General features: G+C 39.1%; 1 protein-coding gene across 1 annotated transcript in view; it reads right to left on the bottom strand.

The window, feature by feature from the left end:
• The window catches only part of SORCS1 (sortilin related VPS10 domain containing receptor 1), a 302,649-nt gene that overhangs the window by 91,158 nt on the left and 195,267 nt on the right, over positions 1-16,224 (bottom strand). Inside the window, exon 5 of the mRNA XM_086616954.1 lies at positions 10,658-10,731. Coding sequence (XP_086473080.1) covers positions 10,658-10,731 — 74 coding nt within the window. The remainder of the gene's footprint in view (positions 1-10,657; positions 10,732-16,224) is intronic.

The raw sequence follows: 16,224 nt of genomic DNA, 5'->3' as shown, positions 1-16,224 counted from the left end.
CGATACATCGCTTGGAAAATCCAGTTTCACTCCTCATTAATAAAACCGCTCATTTCTCTATATGCCTTCTCTTCCTCTTCCTGCAACCTGTCCCAATTCTCCGTCTGGCCACTAGACTCCGGTTGCAATCTGCAGATGGCTTTGTGCTTAACGTGTTACTTATTTTGAGATGTCTCCTGACCTTCAACATTCCTTCTTCCCAGTCTCAATTTGAGCACACCTCCACCTCCACATATACTACATTACACAGAAAGACTAATGAGCTGCAAAAGACCTGTGGAAGAGAGAACATACTCTCAGAGATCCTTATGCCAAAGTTGTCCTATGAACATAAATATTCTAACAAGCTTTATCCTGTCACAATAGGGCTATAAAGTTTCTCTGTTCGGCACATGATAATGGCTTTGTAATTCAATTATTGGTAGAATTTGCCTTTGGGGATTTATCTTCCTTTAGCCTCAGCACTCAAGCGAATCCCTTATCATAAATCTCGCCAATGCAAAATCAGCTCCCCCGCTGCCTCTGGGACACATCCTGCCACTTCATGTTAAAAAAACTGACAGCTTAGTCCAACTTAGTGAATGGCAGGTTTTTGGTTTTGTTTTAAAGGACAGAATGAAAACAACAACAGAGGATGACGTTCATGGAGTCCTCAGTAGCATCAATTATTTGGTTCCACTGATGCTTCTGTAACACTCTAAATCCTAATTGCCATTCATAAAAATAGTAACATGTAGCACTGAACAGGGAGCTTTTTGCCCAAAGATACAGACGTACTTGACAATCAACCTTTAAGTAACCTTCCCTGCACGCCACTGATTTGTTCAAGACCTATGGAAAAGTACAAGACCAGTAGACCAAATCAGAAATAAGTGTTGAGGAAAATTTTTGTCTCAGCTTTATAGATAAACTCCACTGATTAGTCAAGAGCACAGGGACCTCACTGATTTGGCCAAGATCACACAGCTGTTATGTGGCAGAGACAAAAATAGAGCCTGAGTGTCCTCCAGGCTCCTTTTTCTTTTACTACTATATTGACTACATGAGGACTTTGCAGATACTCTGTTCCTTTTTTTATGCTTGCAGAGGTCAGTGAATCTGCCCCAGGGAGCTAACTGTGGGAGGGAATTCTTGTGCTTTCTTTAGACCAGTCCCTATTATGTGAAGTTTTACAGATTTTACTATTCCTTGAACACACTTTAAAGATTGTTTTCTAGCTTTAGCATCTCTTAATCATCTTATTCTCCTGACATGTTTTAGAAACAAGGGGCCAGATTCCAGACAGGCATAAATCAGCACTTCATTTCTTTATACCTGGCCAATAAATTTGCCCCGACAATCATCTAATTAGATTTTCCCTGCTACATCTCTGCACTATTCTTTCCCACATTGTCCAATTAGATGAAATGATACAATTTTGTGCAATTCAACTGGCAGCCACTGGTCCAAAGCCATCGTATGGCATTCTTTACTCAGTTTGTCACCTCTTCTCTAGAACTGATGGAAAATATCAGTGCAATGAGTAAAGGCCAACTCCTCCTAGTTGTGCCACCTCAAAACGCTGACCCAGAAAAACAGATGGCTTTTGCTGCTAACACTAAAATAGACGAGTAGGTAAATGGGAGTAGCGCTGTCATTTCCAGGCCACGTGGAGTCACTTCTTCTCTCACCATCATTCTTTGCAACCACAGAGTGGGATTATCCACAGCCTTCCACTCCATGATGTCCACATACCCCACTGCTTTGAGGACAGTAGCAAACTGAGTCTTTTCCCCAACTGCAGTAACACCACAGCTCTCTGAGGGAAGCTCCAGAGAGGAAACTTGGCTAAAACTCTGAAATAGATGGATGTGAATTCTCAGGGAGCTAAGTATCTACTGCTAGTAATGCAGAGCGGGAGGAATGTCTTAAAATGAGGATCTGAACTCAGTGGATAAAATTCAGTTACCAGGATTAGATCCTGATTTTAAGATAGTCCTCCTGTCCTACATCTCTTTTTCATATATTGCAGGAAACTTAAGACATCATACTGGCTTGAAGGGAGAGAAGGAGGAAATTACCCTCTAGTTATAGCCTCTGAATGCAGGTCCCTGACATAATGACCAAACCTACCTGATTTACTGCTTCTCTGCTGGTACAGTCTAATAGGATCACGGTTTCCCACTGTGTTAAGATGCATGTTTCTGGCAGCTTGTAGTGCTGTGGCCCAGTCAATATGCTATGGAGGAGGCCAGGAAGCCATTTACAGCAAGAGTGCAAAATCAACTCTGGTTACGCAGTATACTGCTCATTAAACACACAATAGGAAGTAGCAGTGAAACCTTCCTGACATAGATCCAGACAAGTCCACAGCTAACTTTACTATGCAACTGCCTCACCCTCTCAAGGGCTGCCCTTTATAGGTGCATACAGAGAAACCAGCTGCTTAGTCCAATGCCTGAAGTCTGACATGTTTCTCGGTCCTACGACTGAGTAACCCCCAAATTAAGCTTTTGAATCTGGTATATAAACACTTGCCTACTTCTGCAGATCTTAAACAGGAGGAAGTGGATGATGAGAGAAAAGCTGAAGCTCATGAGAGTCTGTACTGATTTGTAAAGAATCTCGGGATGAATTTTTAAGATAAATCAGCTGAACTGAGAAAACCAAAACACACCAACCTACACATCAATCGGAATGGGGCCTCTCAGTCCCAAAAGGCTTATTTAGGTGAATACACCTCTTCTCCCTATTCGCAACTGGAGTTCAAGACTCTAAGAGGAGGAAGGGGACAGTCAGGCAAATGGATAGGATTCTATTCAGTTATGAATTTCAGGATAACTTTCAAGCTACTATTTTACCCCATTTTTTAAACAGATAGTCATGATAATGATAATCAAACACAGTTGAGAATATCTTTTCTCTCACGTGATGGAACTCTGCCAAACTAAGGATTTGGGTCTAAGGAGTTATATTTTGTTCTGACAAATCTTGATTTGATTATGAGTAACAAGTTCTCTCAAGAGACTACTGGGACCAGAGGATCTAGTTATTATAGACTCAAGAGGACCAGAGTGATATCAGCCTCTGCCGTGTGACTTTGGGCAATTTTCTCAGCCTTGTCCAGGGAAGAAAGATAGGTATTTTGGATCTCAGTTTCTTAATAACTAAAACTTATCACAAATCCACAAAGTCTAAATGAGCTTTTAACAGCAACAGAAAGAGGATGCTGCCTGTCTTTTTTTCTGTCCTTGCTGACCCTAGCGGGGCTGGCAAGTTTGTATCTCTGAAGCCAGACAGGAAAAAAATCCTAATTCCCAAGATAAATCTGAGAGATTTCAGCCTCCATTTATAGCAAACAGATAGAGCTACACCAGGGTCCAGTTGTCTCAGAACTGTAAGCAGTGGTTTTCACTAAATCATTCTAAATGCCAGTGGGATCTTCAGTGAACATTGCCAACCCAGAGTACACTGCTTTGCACTCTCGCTAAGCGGGATGTAACACTGACCTTTACAGTGAGGAAATGGTAAACGGCAAGGACCCTGAATGGTGACAAAGTGCTCTAATGTGTGTCACTCACCATCAGTAATGTTAGCAGCAGAAGCATGGTAAGGGCCAAGGAAAGGCACAGTTGCAGATTTGCTCTTCACTCTGGTCTCTAGCAGCATTGCTTACCCACAGCTCATCTGTATCTTTAGGCTGGCAGCCATGAAGCTGCCTGAAGATATTAGCAAGGTAATAGCAGCCTGTGTCATAGAGGCTCGGACCTTCAGTCTGACTTTCTCCCAAAGCCGAACTTCAACTGGAAGCAAACATGTGGTGTTCAACTCAGAAAAACAAGAGAGGGAAATCAAGAAAAATTCACTACTCCTGCTATTCCCCATTAGTCAGTCTCTTTATTCAGATTTCCTGAAAACTGTCATGGGTCCCTCTGTGATGTGCCCCTCTGGCACGTGCCCATCTCCACCATATTTAAGCTATGAAATAGATATATTTTCAATTAAGTTTCTAGTACACTTCAACTCATCGTGTATGGCTTATGTGTTAGATCAAGCGGATGATTTTCTGGACAGGCTGTCACAATGCCCTTTGATTGGCATCTTCCCTGTCAGCCTCCAGCAGTTGCCCTGCAGTGATTAAAAGGTCTTGTTCAGCAATACACAGCATCATTTGTAAACAGTCCAGATACCACGCCATTTAAATTGCCTCAGCCCACCTGGGTGGGCGTGCAAATCTCACCAAGCCAAGATCTGACAAGAACACTGGGACAGTTCACTCGGCTTGCTCCAACTGCTTGAATATAATGAAGTTTTTAACAAGGCTTTGACACGTTTTTCCCCTTGATTTTCAGCTCTTTCAGCTGCCCCAATGAACACAGTCAGAGATTTTAAAATACAGTCTGTAGTCTCCTCTGGAAAAGAAAAGATATATACTTTATAATTCTACTCTGAAGATTAACTTTGTTTGCTATTGCTCATAAAAGAAACACAAATATAGCCCTATCTACTCATCTGTCCTCCCAGCTGCTTACCAGTTTATCTTTTTCTCCCTTTCAGTGTGTGTGCATATCTTTGTATTGTTTGAGAGGAGAGGTTGGCTGGCTGTTTTTTTACTATGTTTGCATCCATTTTCTTCTCCCTCTCATATTCAGAAAAAAAAAACAAAGACAGAGTGGAGGCATAGTAACATCTCTTGCCAAAGAGATGTATCTCCCGTAATTTCTTCAGGGAATCATTAACATCATGGACACATGATCCTACTGGAAATGAGATATACTATATGTTTTTTACTTCTAATCAGCCTGTTACACCTATGTAGTGCATGAAAACCCTGAGCCGTATTTTTTGTCTAATTAAGACAGTCATCTTAGAATCATAGAATGGTTTGAGTTGGAATGGACCTTTAAAGATAATCTAGTTTGAGCCCCTGCCATGGGCAGGGACATCTTTCACTACATCTGGTGGTTCAAAGCCCCATCTGTTCCTACCTTGAACACTTCCAGGAATGGGGCATTCACAACTTCCTTGGGCAACTGTCTCACCATCCTCATGATAAAGAACTTATATCGAATATAAATCTACTCTCTTTAAGTTTAAAACCACTACCTCTTGTCCTATGGCTACAGTCCTTCACCAGTAGAGTCTCTCAATTTTTCTTGTAATCCTCCTTTAAGTATTGAAAGGCTCCAACAAGGTCTCTCCAGAGCCTTCTCTTCTCCAGGCTGAACAACTGCAACTCTCTCAGCCTTTCATCAAAGAAGTGTTCGAGCCCTATCATCATTAAAGTTCTCTGATCTTCTTCAAGTATGGAGTGGTATTTCTTTTGTGTTTTTCCTACTTGCTTGTCTGGGTGCAATATTCAAACAAGTAAAAATGAAAAAGTCAATAGCACTGATAACAGTTAATCGTTACGACTTCATGATACAATTTACTAGCTGGGTTTTCCTATTGTTCATTTTATGCCAGTTTTTAGGACCCTTTTATTATTTGCCAAGAAAGGTTGGACCAGATGATCGTTGAGGTCCCTTCCAACCTGATATTCTATGATTCTATGATTTGACTTTATCTCTTCCCCCCCCTAAGTTTTTCAAGGTTAGGTGATGATTAGAATTACTGGAGAATCTTTTCAGAAAATGTCTCATTTTGATTAAAAAAAAAAATACATTTTGCAGACATTTTAATGAGCTTTTTAACCTTTTTTTTTTTTAGGGCCAGCTCTCATTGACTTACTGACTTTCTCTCTTGACTTACCGACTTTCAGAAAATAATTTCTGGTTGAAGGTATGACTTGATCTGAGGACCAGAATGAAAAATCTAGCTTTTAATGAGCAATTTCTGTATATATATTTTGACCATATTGAAGTATATGCACTTTTACTAGGTTTTTTTTTGCAACTACCGGTCATGAATGTTTGGATTTGCAAATCACAAGGTATCACTATTGAGCTTCAACTAGATAACTGGATCACTTTAAAAAAGCAAGAAAAAAAGTGAAGTAATTCCCAGTACGAGAGATTCACCAATTGTGTTCGCATTTGTATTCACTACAAACCAGTAAAATTCCACCACAGGAACATACGCTGAAAATCAGCAAATATCACAAAAATAAACCCAGAAGTATTTAGATTAAGTATTTATCCAACCCTGCTAACTAGCACCTACTGCATTCTCTTCCCCTAACACCTACCACATTAGTAAACACTGTGCTATCAGCAATAAGCCATGTATCTTAACTTGCTGTTTCTCTATTACTCTGCTGAACTAATATTGCTTAGAATACTCCTTTCCTAGTAATTAGGATATTTTCATACATTACAGTTCCAGAATTACTAAGCGCCTTGATAACTTCCATGTGTTTTTCCATCACAGTACATTTAACAGCAAAATCTCAAGAACCTGACAGAGAAGTAATAAAAAACATGAAAAATGTTGATACAGTGCAGAACTACAGTGCCTTGAGGTTGCATGCAGTGTGGATTCTTTTATGTTTCCATCAGACACATATGATTAAATCTCTAAGTAGATTATGCTTTCTTCAGTATACCACTTTCACATACCTAGATTATGCAAACATATGTGATAAAATACCTAAAATTACAGTGATTATTAGAGATCTCAGTTTTACAGTAGCTGATCGCTAAAGCCTGCCCATCACAAATGTGTCCTTACAATCTTTTAATCAGGTAGAAAATTACAGATCCCTTTTTCCTCTCTTTTTCTTTTTTTTTCCCTTTTTTTTTTTTTTTTTTTTAAAGGATGAGAAAACTCCACTCCTCATTTTAAAGGTTCTAGTTTATCTGCTCATTCCCCCACCTGATATCTTCCTTCACAGAGTGACATAGTCTCTTTTACCACAAGTGTGGATGTCAGAGCACCACTTAGAGCTGCAGGTGGAAGAATGAAAAGGGGGAACAGAGGAGCTCTGAATAAACAAAGGTTCTATTTTCATGTTAATGACTCCTCTTAATGAAATAGAGGATGCAAGAATACAAAGTACACATGAGCTACAAGGAGCCGAGCTGTCTCGACACAGAGTGTTTTCTCAGAGTTACGCAGTAGGCATCAGCGGATTGCTTTAGTGTTGGTCTTCAGGGGTTTAAATTTCTCTGGGGCGGTAGTAGGAGGGAGTGTTTCACAAAGCAGTCAAAAATAAGCAAATAAAAAAGAAAATTCTCTTGGAAACAGATATAAGAAATGCAGCTGTAAAAGACATTGCAGCTTCTCTGACAACATCTGCAGACAGAGCCTTCTCAAGACTAAAACTAGCAAGATCAGTGGTGTTTATTCACAAGATTTAGAGTGACCCACAAACTGTTTACTAGACCACCATGAAAGAGTAAAATGGCAATTAAAATATCAGTGAGCAATCAGGAAAATGCATCTTTGCTTTCATAAGCCATTCGAATCTATTTAAAGTCTTTAACATCTTCCAGATGTTCCTTCCCTGTTAAAATAAGCAGCGCTAAGTAAATGCAGCCTCAAGAGGGCCTGATGCCAAAGGCTTTGCTTTGTGTCTTCCTGATCCTTAGAAAAGTCCCAGTTTAGACAGTCTTGGAAGCAGTCCGCATTAAAGCAACTCCTCAGCCTTCCTTAGATATCAGAATATAGCTCTCATTCTCCACAGATATTACAGCCCTCATCCTCTGCACAATACAGCTGTGTCCTGGTTGATCTCTTCAAAACCATTTGATTGAGAGAAAGCAACAGGAACAGGAGAGAGCAACCCATTTCCTTGAAAAATTGTGCCTTCAAGACATTTTCCTTCACTATTCATTTTTGCTTTTAAGAATAACTGGAAGTCAGTCTTCTGACTTTTCAGGTTGATTAGACTATGCATATTTCCAAGCCAAAATATATAATAATTAATTAAAAAAAAAAAAACAAACAACAACAAACAAACCACAGGGCACTGAACAAGGCTCTACCCAACTTGTACATCAGCACTGGCTACAGAGATGTTGCTGTAAAAGTCTGGATTTCAAGTGTACAGCCACACCTTCTTGTGTCCGAGTTCCCTTTTGCTTTTCTTGCACGGGGAGTCAGCAGTGGCCACGCTCTGAGTGCAAAGTCCTGCCTCTGATTCAGGACTTGAGTGCCTATTTTGTCCCCAGGTACTTGGCTGCACAGAAATGGAAATGCATAGATAAGTCCAGTGTTGCTCTCTGTGGTGTACCTATTCTCAATTATATGGGCACAGCTCTGTTTTCTCTATGGATGGTTTTGAGGACAGACAGTGTCCACATAATTGCAGCTGAAGGTATTTTTTTTGTGATGATGATCATAATAAATAAGCTAAAATGAGATGCAACATCGTCTCCACGAGTTGTATTATTTTTACTTTTGATAGAAGAAGTACAGTCTAGCTTACACTGAGGTGTGTTATGCAAGGGACATTTTGTTCAAGGAGAAAATACAGGCTTGTAGTTTCATGCTTTGTTTATGGCTGTAGGGAATTAGACGAGTGGTTGGAATATATTTTCATCTTTTCAACTTACTCTTCTCCTTTGAAGCTCCAAGCTTGAGTTCTTTTATTTGTTAGGTTCTAAGAAGCCTTCAATGTTTGAGCTCCATGGAAAGCCAAAATGATCATTTTCATCATTATTCTTATTGCAGGCATCCATCAACTCAATTCACAATAAAACCACTGCTCTAAGTAATGATGGAAAACTTCAAAAGGTATGGAGTGCAGTACAGGACACAGGGACATCGTTTTCAGCTCTCTGACCTTCCTTAGTGAGTACGGTTTTGCTGGATGTCTCAAAGACTGGGTCCCCAGATTTCGAGGGCTTTCTGCTTTTATTAGCCCAGAAAAAACAAGAGATGTGTGGGGCTGTGTGTTCGCGTTTGACACTTTGAAACCCTTTTAGGAGTTGTGCAGGAAAGAAATAGGAGTGATATAAATATATATGTGCCTGTCTCTACAGACACTCACACAAAACCAGGTTTAAGTTAAAAATGAAATTTGGTTTGCAAAAGCTTCAGCTAACACAGGTTCTGAGATGGGATTAAAAAGCAGGAGCAGCAAGACCAAATATAAATTCAACTTTGGAAGTAAATTTGACCTAGAGCTCTTACATCTTTCATAAATTAAAAGAAAATATTTGATTGAACCACTCCTGAATCTTGATATGTTCAAAACCTGTGGTTTTGGCACAAACTTACAGTTTAGAAGCTGCCACGGGGGTCTCATTTTAATCACCTGGTTCAGCTCTTCCTGATTTCAAGACGACTATTTTATCAAAAGCTTCTGTTTTAAAGGCCAGATTCATAGGACAAGAGCCAACTTCTGCTCACAGGTGGACCACTGCTTCCATAAGAAGCTGATGAGAAGTCTTGCAGATTTATGCTAGTGTAAGCAAAAAGAGGAGGTAGGCCAAAATATAAAAAAATAAACTTGTCTTTGATTTAGACTATGACAACCATATTTGTAGGAAAACAGTTCAGTACCTCCTTCAGTCCTCAGCTTTCTTTTCCACCTAAGTAGAAGTTACACTAATTGCTATCGTGTGACAGCATGGAGGTGTCTCAGATAAGTATTTTACTGCAAGTGTGGTTACAGAGCTTTACACTGGGCATGCAAATCACTGCTATGCAAAAAGAGATCTACCTGCAATCAGAATCACGAGAACAGAATCAATACACCAGAATCACTGGGCAAATCTGTAATGAATAAAACTAAAGATGAGACAAAATACAAAGAAATTTGCTTGTAGTGAAGAACTGCAGAATAAAGTTTAGACCTACATCCAGGGGTTATTTTTCAGTGGCTGTTGCCATTACAAGTGTTTGAATCTAAAGTCAAATCATCTATTGCAGACATCTCATATATTATATTTGTAAGATGCTCAGATTCTATCATAACCATGTAGACTATGGCCCTAAGTGAATTTAGAAACAAATTGTACAGCATAAGTTAATGCAGCAAAGAAGTAGGGCTTGCATCAGTGACAAAGAGCTATGCTACTTCAAGGTAACTTTGGCATCAAGCTTGATGTTTTGCCATTGCAGTAACCAACTGACATTCAAAGATTCAGCACGAAGAGCTTACACATGGCTGATGTATACAGTTTGAAATTCAAGTGGAAATCTTTCGCTGCTGCTTAGAAACAATATAACACGGTGATTTAAGCTCGCAACGAAGCCCTGTGTGCACCTAGTTCAATGGTCATTAACTTGCTTACTTTCAGGGACTGAAGCAGGTCTGACAGCAGTTAAAAGTGTAACACCAGCCACTGGAGGATGTCCACTGTTACCCATCCTAGAAATGCTAGTATCCTCAAAGACTTAGTCTTTAGCCCTCACTGGTAGCAGGACCAGACTGATCTCTTCTTTGCATTTGGTGCAAAAGTAAACAAGCTTATGCTGAACAGAGTTGTGTTCGAACTCAAAACAGTCACAAGAAATTGCAGAACTCTCCCCTCCCAAATCAATGCCTTCTTCAGACCGTTATTCAGTATATTTCAGTTGTGCATCATCCTCAGATCAAAGACCCCACTTTCAAGTGCTGTATAAACACATAACAAGAGAAATAATGCCTCTTTCATACCAGTTCAAAGTTAGTCTCAACAAAACAGCAGTTAAGACTGCATTCAGCCACCTTGCCTTCAAGCCCCCATTTCAACACCTCTGTATGTCTGGGGAAGCTGTGTTTAGGGAATGAGGAAGTTTTTACTCTTACCAGTAGAACCTGTTTGGTGCAACTCCCTCATGAAGAAGCAGCCATCTTCTGCCAAACTCCACTGAACTGAATAACTGGGGACAAAAACAAACAGTCATGAAACACAGTAAAACACAAAGATAACAGAGAAATTAATCTGAAGAGGCCTGTATCAATTCTGAGATAGTGGCTTGGACTTTTGCTTCCTCGTGTCTCAAAGGGACACATCTGGGGTAGCTGAAAAGTGTCTGTGGTGCCTTTTATTGGCAGAGGCAATAGTGAGCTGCGTGACATGGGACACAACTGGTATCACCGGAAGGATCACTGTATGGGTACACCCAACGACCTGCCATGACTGAAAACTCATCATCTAGCTGTTTGTGGCACTCTCAGGTAATAAAATAACGCAGTGTGGGAAAGCTGCCTTTTTACTTTTCTAAACTTGTGGTGGACACCAAACGTATACCATAACACAGATATTCTAGCCTAGCTCTGACAACAGATACACAGACTTGCCTGCCTTGGTACTATCTTGGAAGGTCATTTTCTGTCTAGTTATCCGTAGCAATCCCTAGAGACGTTGTTCAATCTGCACCAAAAAAGTGCTCTAACATATCCGGATTTCGCTCTCAGGACTGAACGAGTTTAGCAAAAGTTACTTGTACCATGGAAACCTGCGATTCTCACTTTGCTCCTGTCCTTCTGCAAACAACGTGATACCTTCTCCTAGTGTGGTTACGCAAACAATATCCAAATACATCAATCATTTCAGAAAACTCTTTCCACGATAAATACCAAACCAGACTGAGAAAGGTCAGCGAAAATGCATGCTACAGGTATTATAAATACTTCAACATGTCTTTGCGGAATGATATACAAATGTTACTGTTACAGAGCGTTTACAAACAGCTGCTCTCTGTAAATGCTGCCATCAGGTAATTCTCAGAAGGATAGTACAGGGGAGGTACTTGGGTTCTTTCTTCTGCTTTATTTAACTTCAAACTTCTTATGCGGAAGCACCGAGAGGCAGTCAGCCTTATAATTTTCCTGCAGATTCATCCCATTTCTCCTCCTTCCCTTGCTTGACAGACTTGGTCAGTCCCCTTTTCTGGCAAGGAGGATGTTGGACCCTTTTTTTGAACTGTGGTCTGCCTTTTCAGGACATCACTTCAGAAATCTTGCAGAAAATGCAAACAATCTGAATCTTTATGTGCAAATCCTGACAGATTCTTTTTGAAGGAGTAGTAGCAGTGGCTTGGCAGGGAAGAGAAAGATGGATGTCAGAGAATGACTGAGAAGGAGAAAAGCTGATTTAAAGCTCTGGGTTGATTAGAAAGATGATCTGAATATATTTTAAGAATCATGAAACTGAGATGTAAGAAAAATTGAGATCTACTTCCTAGTCTGCATTACATTCCCAATGCAAACCCCTATATCCTTCAGTTCCCCTACTGTGAAAACTTGGAAGGACATGGAGAAACTAATTAGAAGAGCTTTTTGATAAACAGCAGACTGTGCATATGTTGAAATCTACTTTAAAACAGGAAAGCTGAAAATTCAGCTCTTTTTCTTTTCTCCCTTTCTCTTGAAAACTGTCAAAGAGGAGAGAGGGAAGAAGGTGAGGGAGATAGAAGATAACAAGAGTAAGAAAACGAGAAAAGGTTTAGCTTTGTGGATAGAAAAGCATTCACTTTTAAAACTTCTGTGGGGAGCCTGTTATTTTTCCTTAAGTAGAAGATTCTAGATATGTTTTTATTTGAAATTTTAAGTGACCCTAACTATAACTAGGGAAATCTTTAATCTTTGAAAATTAGAGAAAATGTTTTTAACAATGACTTTCATAAAGCGCTTTGAGAATCAAAGAACTATACCATTACAGGAGGTGTTTTTTCCCCTTCGCCTTCAAAATCCATTTCTAGGCCTGCTTTTGTAATGGCAGCCAAAATAAAAACATAATAACAATACAATAGGCTATTGTCAATCTATCTCTCCAAAGTCAATGTTTTCCCTTTCACAGCAAAGCAGTTTCTTCCGTGCCAAGTAGCATGTCTTTGACAAACAGTAATTAAAGTTTTAATAAAGTTCAGATCATCCTTTAATTAAGAACAGGGAGCAATTCAAACAACTCAGCAAACACCTCTGTTTCCAGACCAGGGATATATAGGATGTAAGCTTTCCAGGGACATTGATGTTCAGATGTCTGAAATCATTGCAGCAAATCTTCTTTTCCCCCTTTGGTACATCTCACCCTACTCCCTCTCTAGTTTCCCTAAGCACAACTTTCAGCAGGTTATCCCCTCTCTGAATTTGCTGGTGAAAGCAACAGTATCCTGAATTAATTCACAGCCTGTACAAGCGTTCTCTGTGCTTGTGTAGCATCCTCCTCCATGCCTGCAGTCTCACTGCAGTGCCAGGTGGCTGAACGGCCCCAGAGCCAGAGCTTCCCTCCGCCTCTTTCAGCACAACTCTTCAGAGGGACTGTTCACCTGGTGCATCCAACAACTCTCCCAGCAGAGCAGAAGCTGTGATGCTGCACAGCACCCAGGGAGCCCTGCTTTCTCCTAGTGTGCGCCCTGAATGAGATATGTGATTCAGGCAAAAAGCGGAGAAATGTAAGACTTTAAGTTTGTTTCAAAGGAAGGAAATGGATACAGCAATTCTACTGTCAACATTGGCCTCTCAAATTAGAAGCCAGTGCTCAGTGAGCTGGAGAGACATCACGTGAGAAAAAGGCAACAGCTCTCAAAGGGAAATATCAGCTCCCTGGGAACCCGTGTCCAAAGCTCTCATTGTCTTTGACGAGACACTTTAATAATCAGGCTTTAGAAGGATTTTTCCTCCTTTGCCATTATCTCAGCACCAATCTCAGCCTTTACTGACTGACGGCAGCACAAGCAGTGCTAATGTATCTTGAACAAAGGGGGAATTCCTCACCTTTTGTGTCACCCCTCACTAAAAAGAAAAAAGTAAAATCCTGTGCAGTGAGGTTTTTTTCAGATATTTTATTTTAAGTAGAATTCATTTTAGACTGAGTTTATTTAGGTGGATCAGAAAAAAAAGAAATATTTGGACACTAGGTTTTTGTCCAGTATCAGTCATGATACAGCTGGGATTATTTTTCCCCATTTAGCAATTATAGTGCTTGTATGGATATTTTTTTAAACCCAGCATCATATTTTGTTGTTGTTATAAAAGCCCTCTTTCTCCTGGGACTTCTTGTGACAGACTCGTGCATGCAGTCCCTTCAGAGATAACATTTTATTTTCTTTGGCAAGCACTGCTGTCTGATGACAATTTTCATTATTAGACTGAAATTAGATAATGTTCTTTGCTACACTTCTTTTTCAACCACAGATAGAAAAGGAACCTATTACAATTTTAATGTATGTTTTCATCTGAGAGTCAAGCAGTGATCTGACATTTCTGTTTTCACTGAGACAAAACTATTATAAAGTACAAATCTTGTATTGATCTCTCAGATTTGACCCCTGTTCAACAGGGAATAAATCTCTTCTTGCTTCCTCTTCTCTTATATATTTATTTTTCTGTGTAGTACCTGAGTACTTAACAATCATTAATGGTCTGGTTTTGCTTTGTTTTGCTTTTTAAAATCCCAACACTCTGTGAAGTAGAAACCTACCATCTACTTCTTTCAGATGGAAAAACAGAAATGTCAGGGAAAAGGAAAGGCTGTCTCAAGGTTGCAAATACCTTCTGAGGCTGAGTTTCAAATAAACCCTCTGAACTGCAGGACAATCCCCCAGCTATAGAAAGAGCCTTCTCACAACATGACTCTACTACTGGAGTAGGGACAGTTGATATCTGAAAACTGAACTTCTTTCCTGATCTACACCAAACAATATCTGTATTCTCCTCACCCTCTCTATTAGTTGTTTCCCAACCTGTGAGAGAAGTATAAGAGTTGCTCATATATTTCACAGTGCTAGTGTAAGCTTTATCTTAAAATGCTTTGACATAATTGGGTAACAGCAGGATATAGTTGCTGTGTAATCTTCTCCTTCCCTTCTATTTTCCTGGTCTTTCCAGCACTGTTTTCAGACTTGAGTAATTTTTTGCATTTTAGGCCATATTCACTGATAACCTTTTTCAATTTCAGACAGTCAAAACATTCTTCAACACACAGATATTTTTAAATGCAATAAATATTGTTTGTAAACTAAGGATGACTTTCCTATAATACAATGAAAATACAGAAGAAAAAAAAATTTAGAAAAGTTTTTAGTTAAAAAAAAATTGATAAAGAAGAAGAGTTGTATGTATAAACTCTTAGTGAAAGCAAAATATTTAACAGATATTAGTCTAACTTGATTGGTTTATCTACTTTAGTTTGACAGTTAGCACTATAAAAAATAACAAAATTCCTGAAAAGAAAAAGATGGTTCCATAAAGAATAACTGGAATTTTATTTGACTGAACTGATCTAGATTTGCAGTATCACTTCTACAAGGGAAAGTGTGTACTAGGGTAGAGGAAAAGTACATTTTTCCTTATTTCAGCTCTGAAAAACCTCTCCAAAACAAGAAGCTCTCAAGATCTTCATTTCATAAAACCCTGTTTTTTGGATGGTTCTGGATACATTCTGCCACATATCTATATTTGCCTCTCTGTCCTGTAGTGCATAGAACGAGCACCTTTATTGTTAAATAATCTACTTGTGCTAGTTCACAACTGTAAAAGAGCTCTGGCTTCTTCTATTTTTTGACTTTTATTCTATTTTATTCTTTCCTGGTTCTGCTATGTATTGCACCTCCTCTACATCTTCCATTGCACTCAGATTTCTAAGCCCTTTAGAGCAGAAATCATCAGTTGTAGTGTGCGTTTACACAATGTAAAGATTGCTGGGGCTCTCAGTAGTTATTATAATATAGGGAAATTGTAAGTGCAGGTAAGTGTAATGCTAAGTTTTTCCCATAATATATACTTCTGTAAAAGATTCCGCTATTCAGAATGGTGGAAATTAAGATGATTTTCCCACATTATTTCTAGTACTTTTGGTTTTTCATTCACAAAGCAGCACAGAAATCTAGGAGTTTTGTACTTTCCTCTGGAACAAGGTAGCTACTGTTGAAAATGTTGAATTAGACAGAACAATGGTTCTGCCAAAAGATTTCCATATTACACTGGCTTCACAAACAGCCTTCTATATTTCACAGGACTCGGAAAATATTTAGATACCACTGATTCCCTTCTTCCCATCATTTATCAATGTCTTGATGTTTTGTAAGTGTCTGAACTGAAATACTATCACATTTGAACACCACAGTTAATATTAAAGTTGATATTAACTTGTAATTTTCTATATATAAAACATATATATGTCTTATACATAGCTTATATAACCGGACTATCAAAAAATGATTCAGAAGTTAATCAATTCCTTCAATAGTTCTTCCAACGGACAGTTCTCAATGAGCAGTTATGTCTAATAACCAAAAAATTACTGTGAAGAACACAATCTTTTCACCGTTTTATGGATAAATTTTGCATATCTCCACTGGAAAACTATAAAGAAACTTTAATGTGTAATATAAAGATGCATCCTTAAAATACTTCTCCTAAAGGGATTG

Source organism: Tauraco erythrolophus, chromosome 9, assembly GCF_009769465.1.
Source record: "Tauraco erythrolophus isolate bTauEry1 chromosome 9, bTauEry1.pri, whole genome shotgun sequence".
Classification (NCBI taxonomy): Eukaryota; Metazoa; Chordata; class Aves; order Musophagiformes; family Musophagidae; genus Tauraco; species Tauraco erythrolophus.
This window is presented reverse-complemented; position numbering and strand designations above follow the sequence as displayed.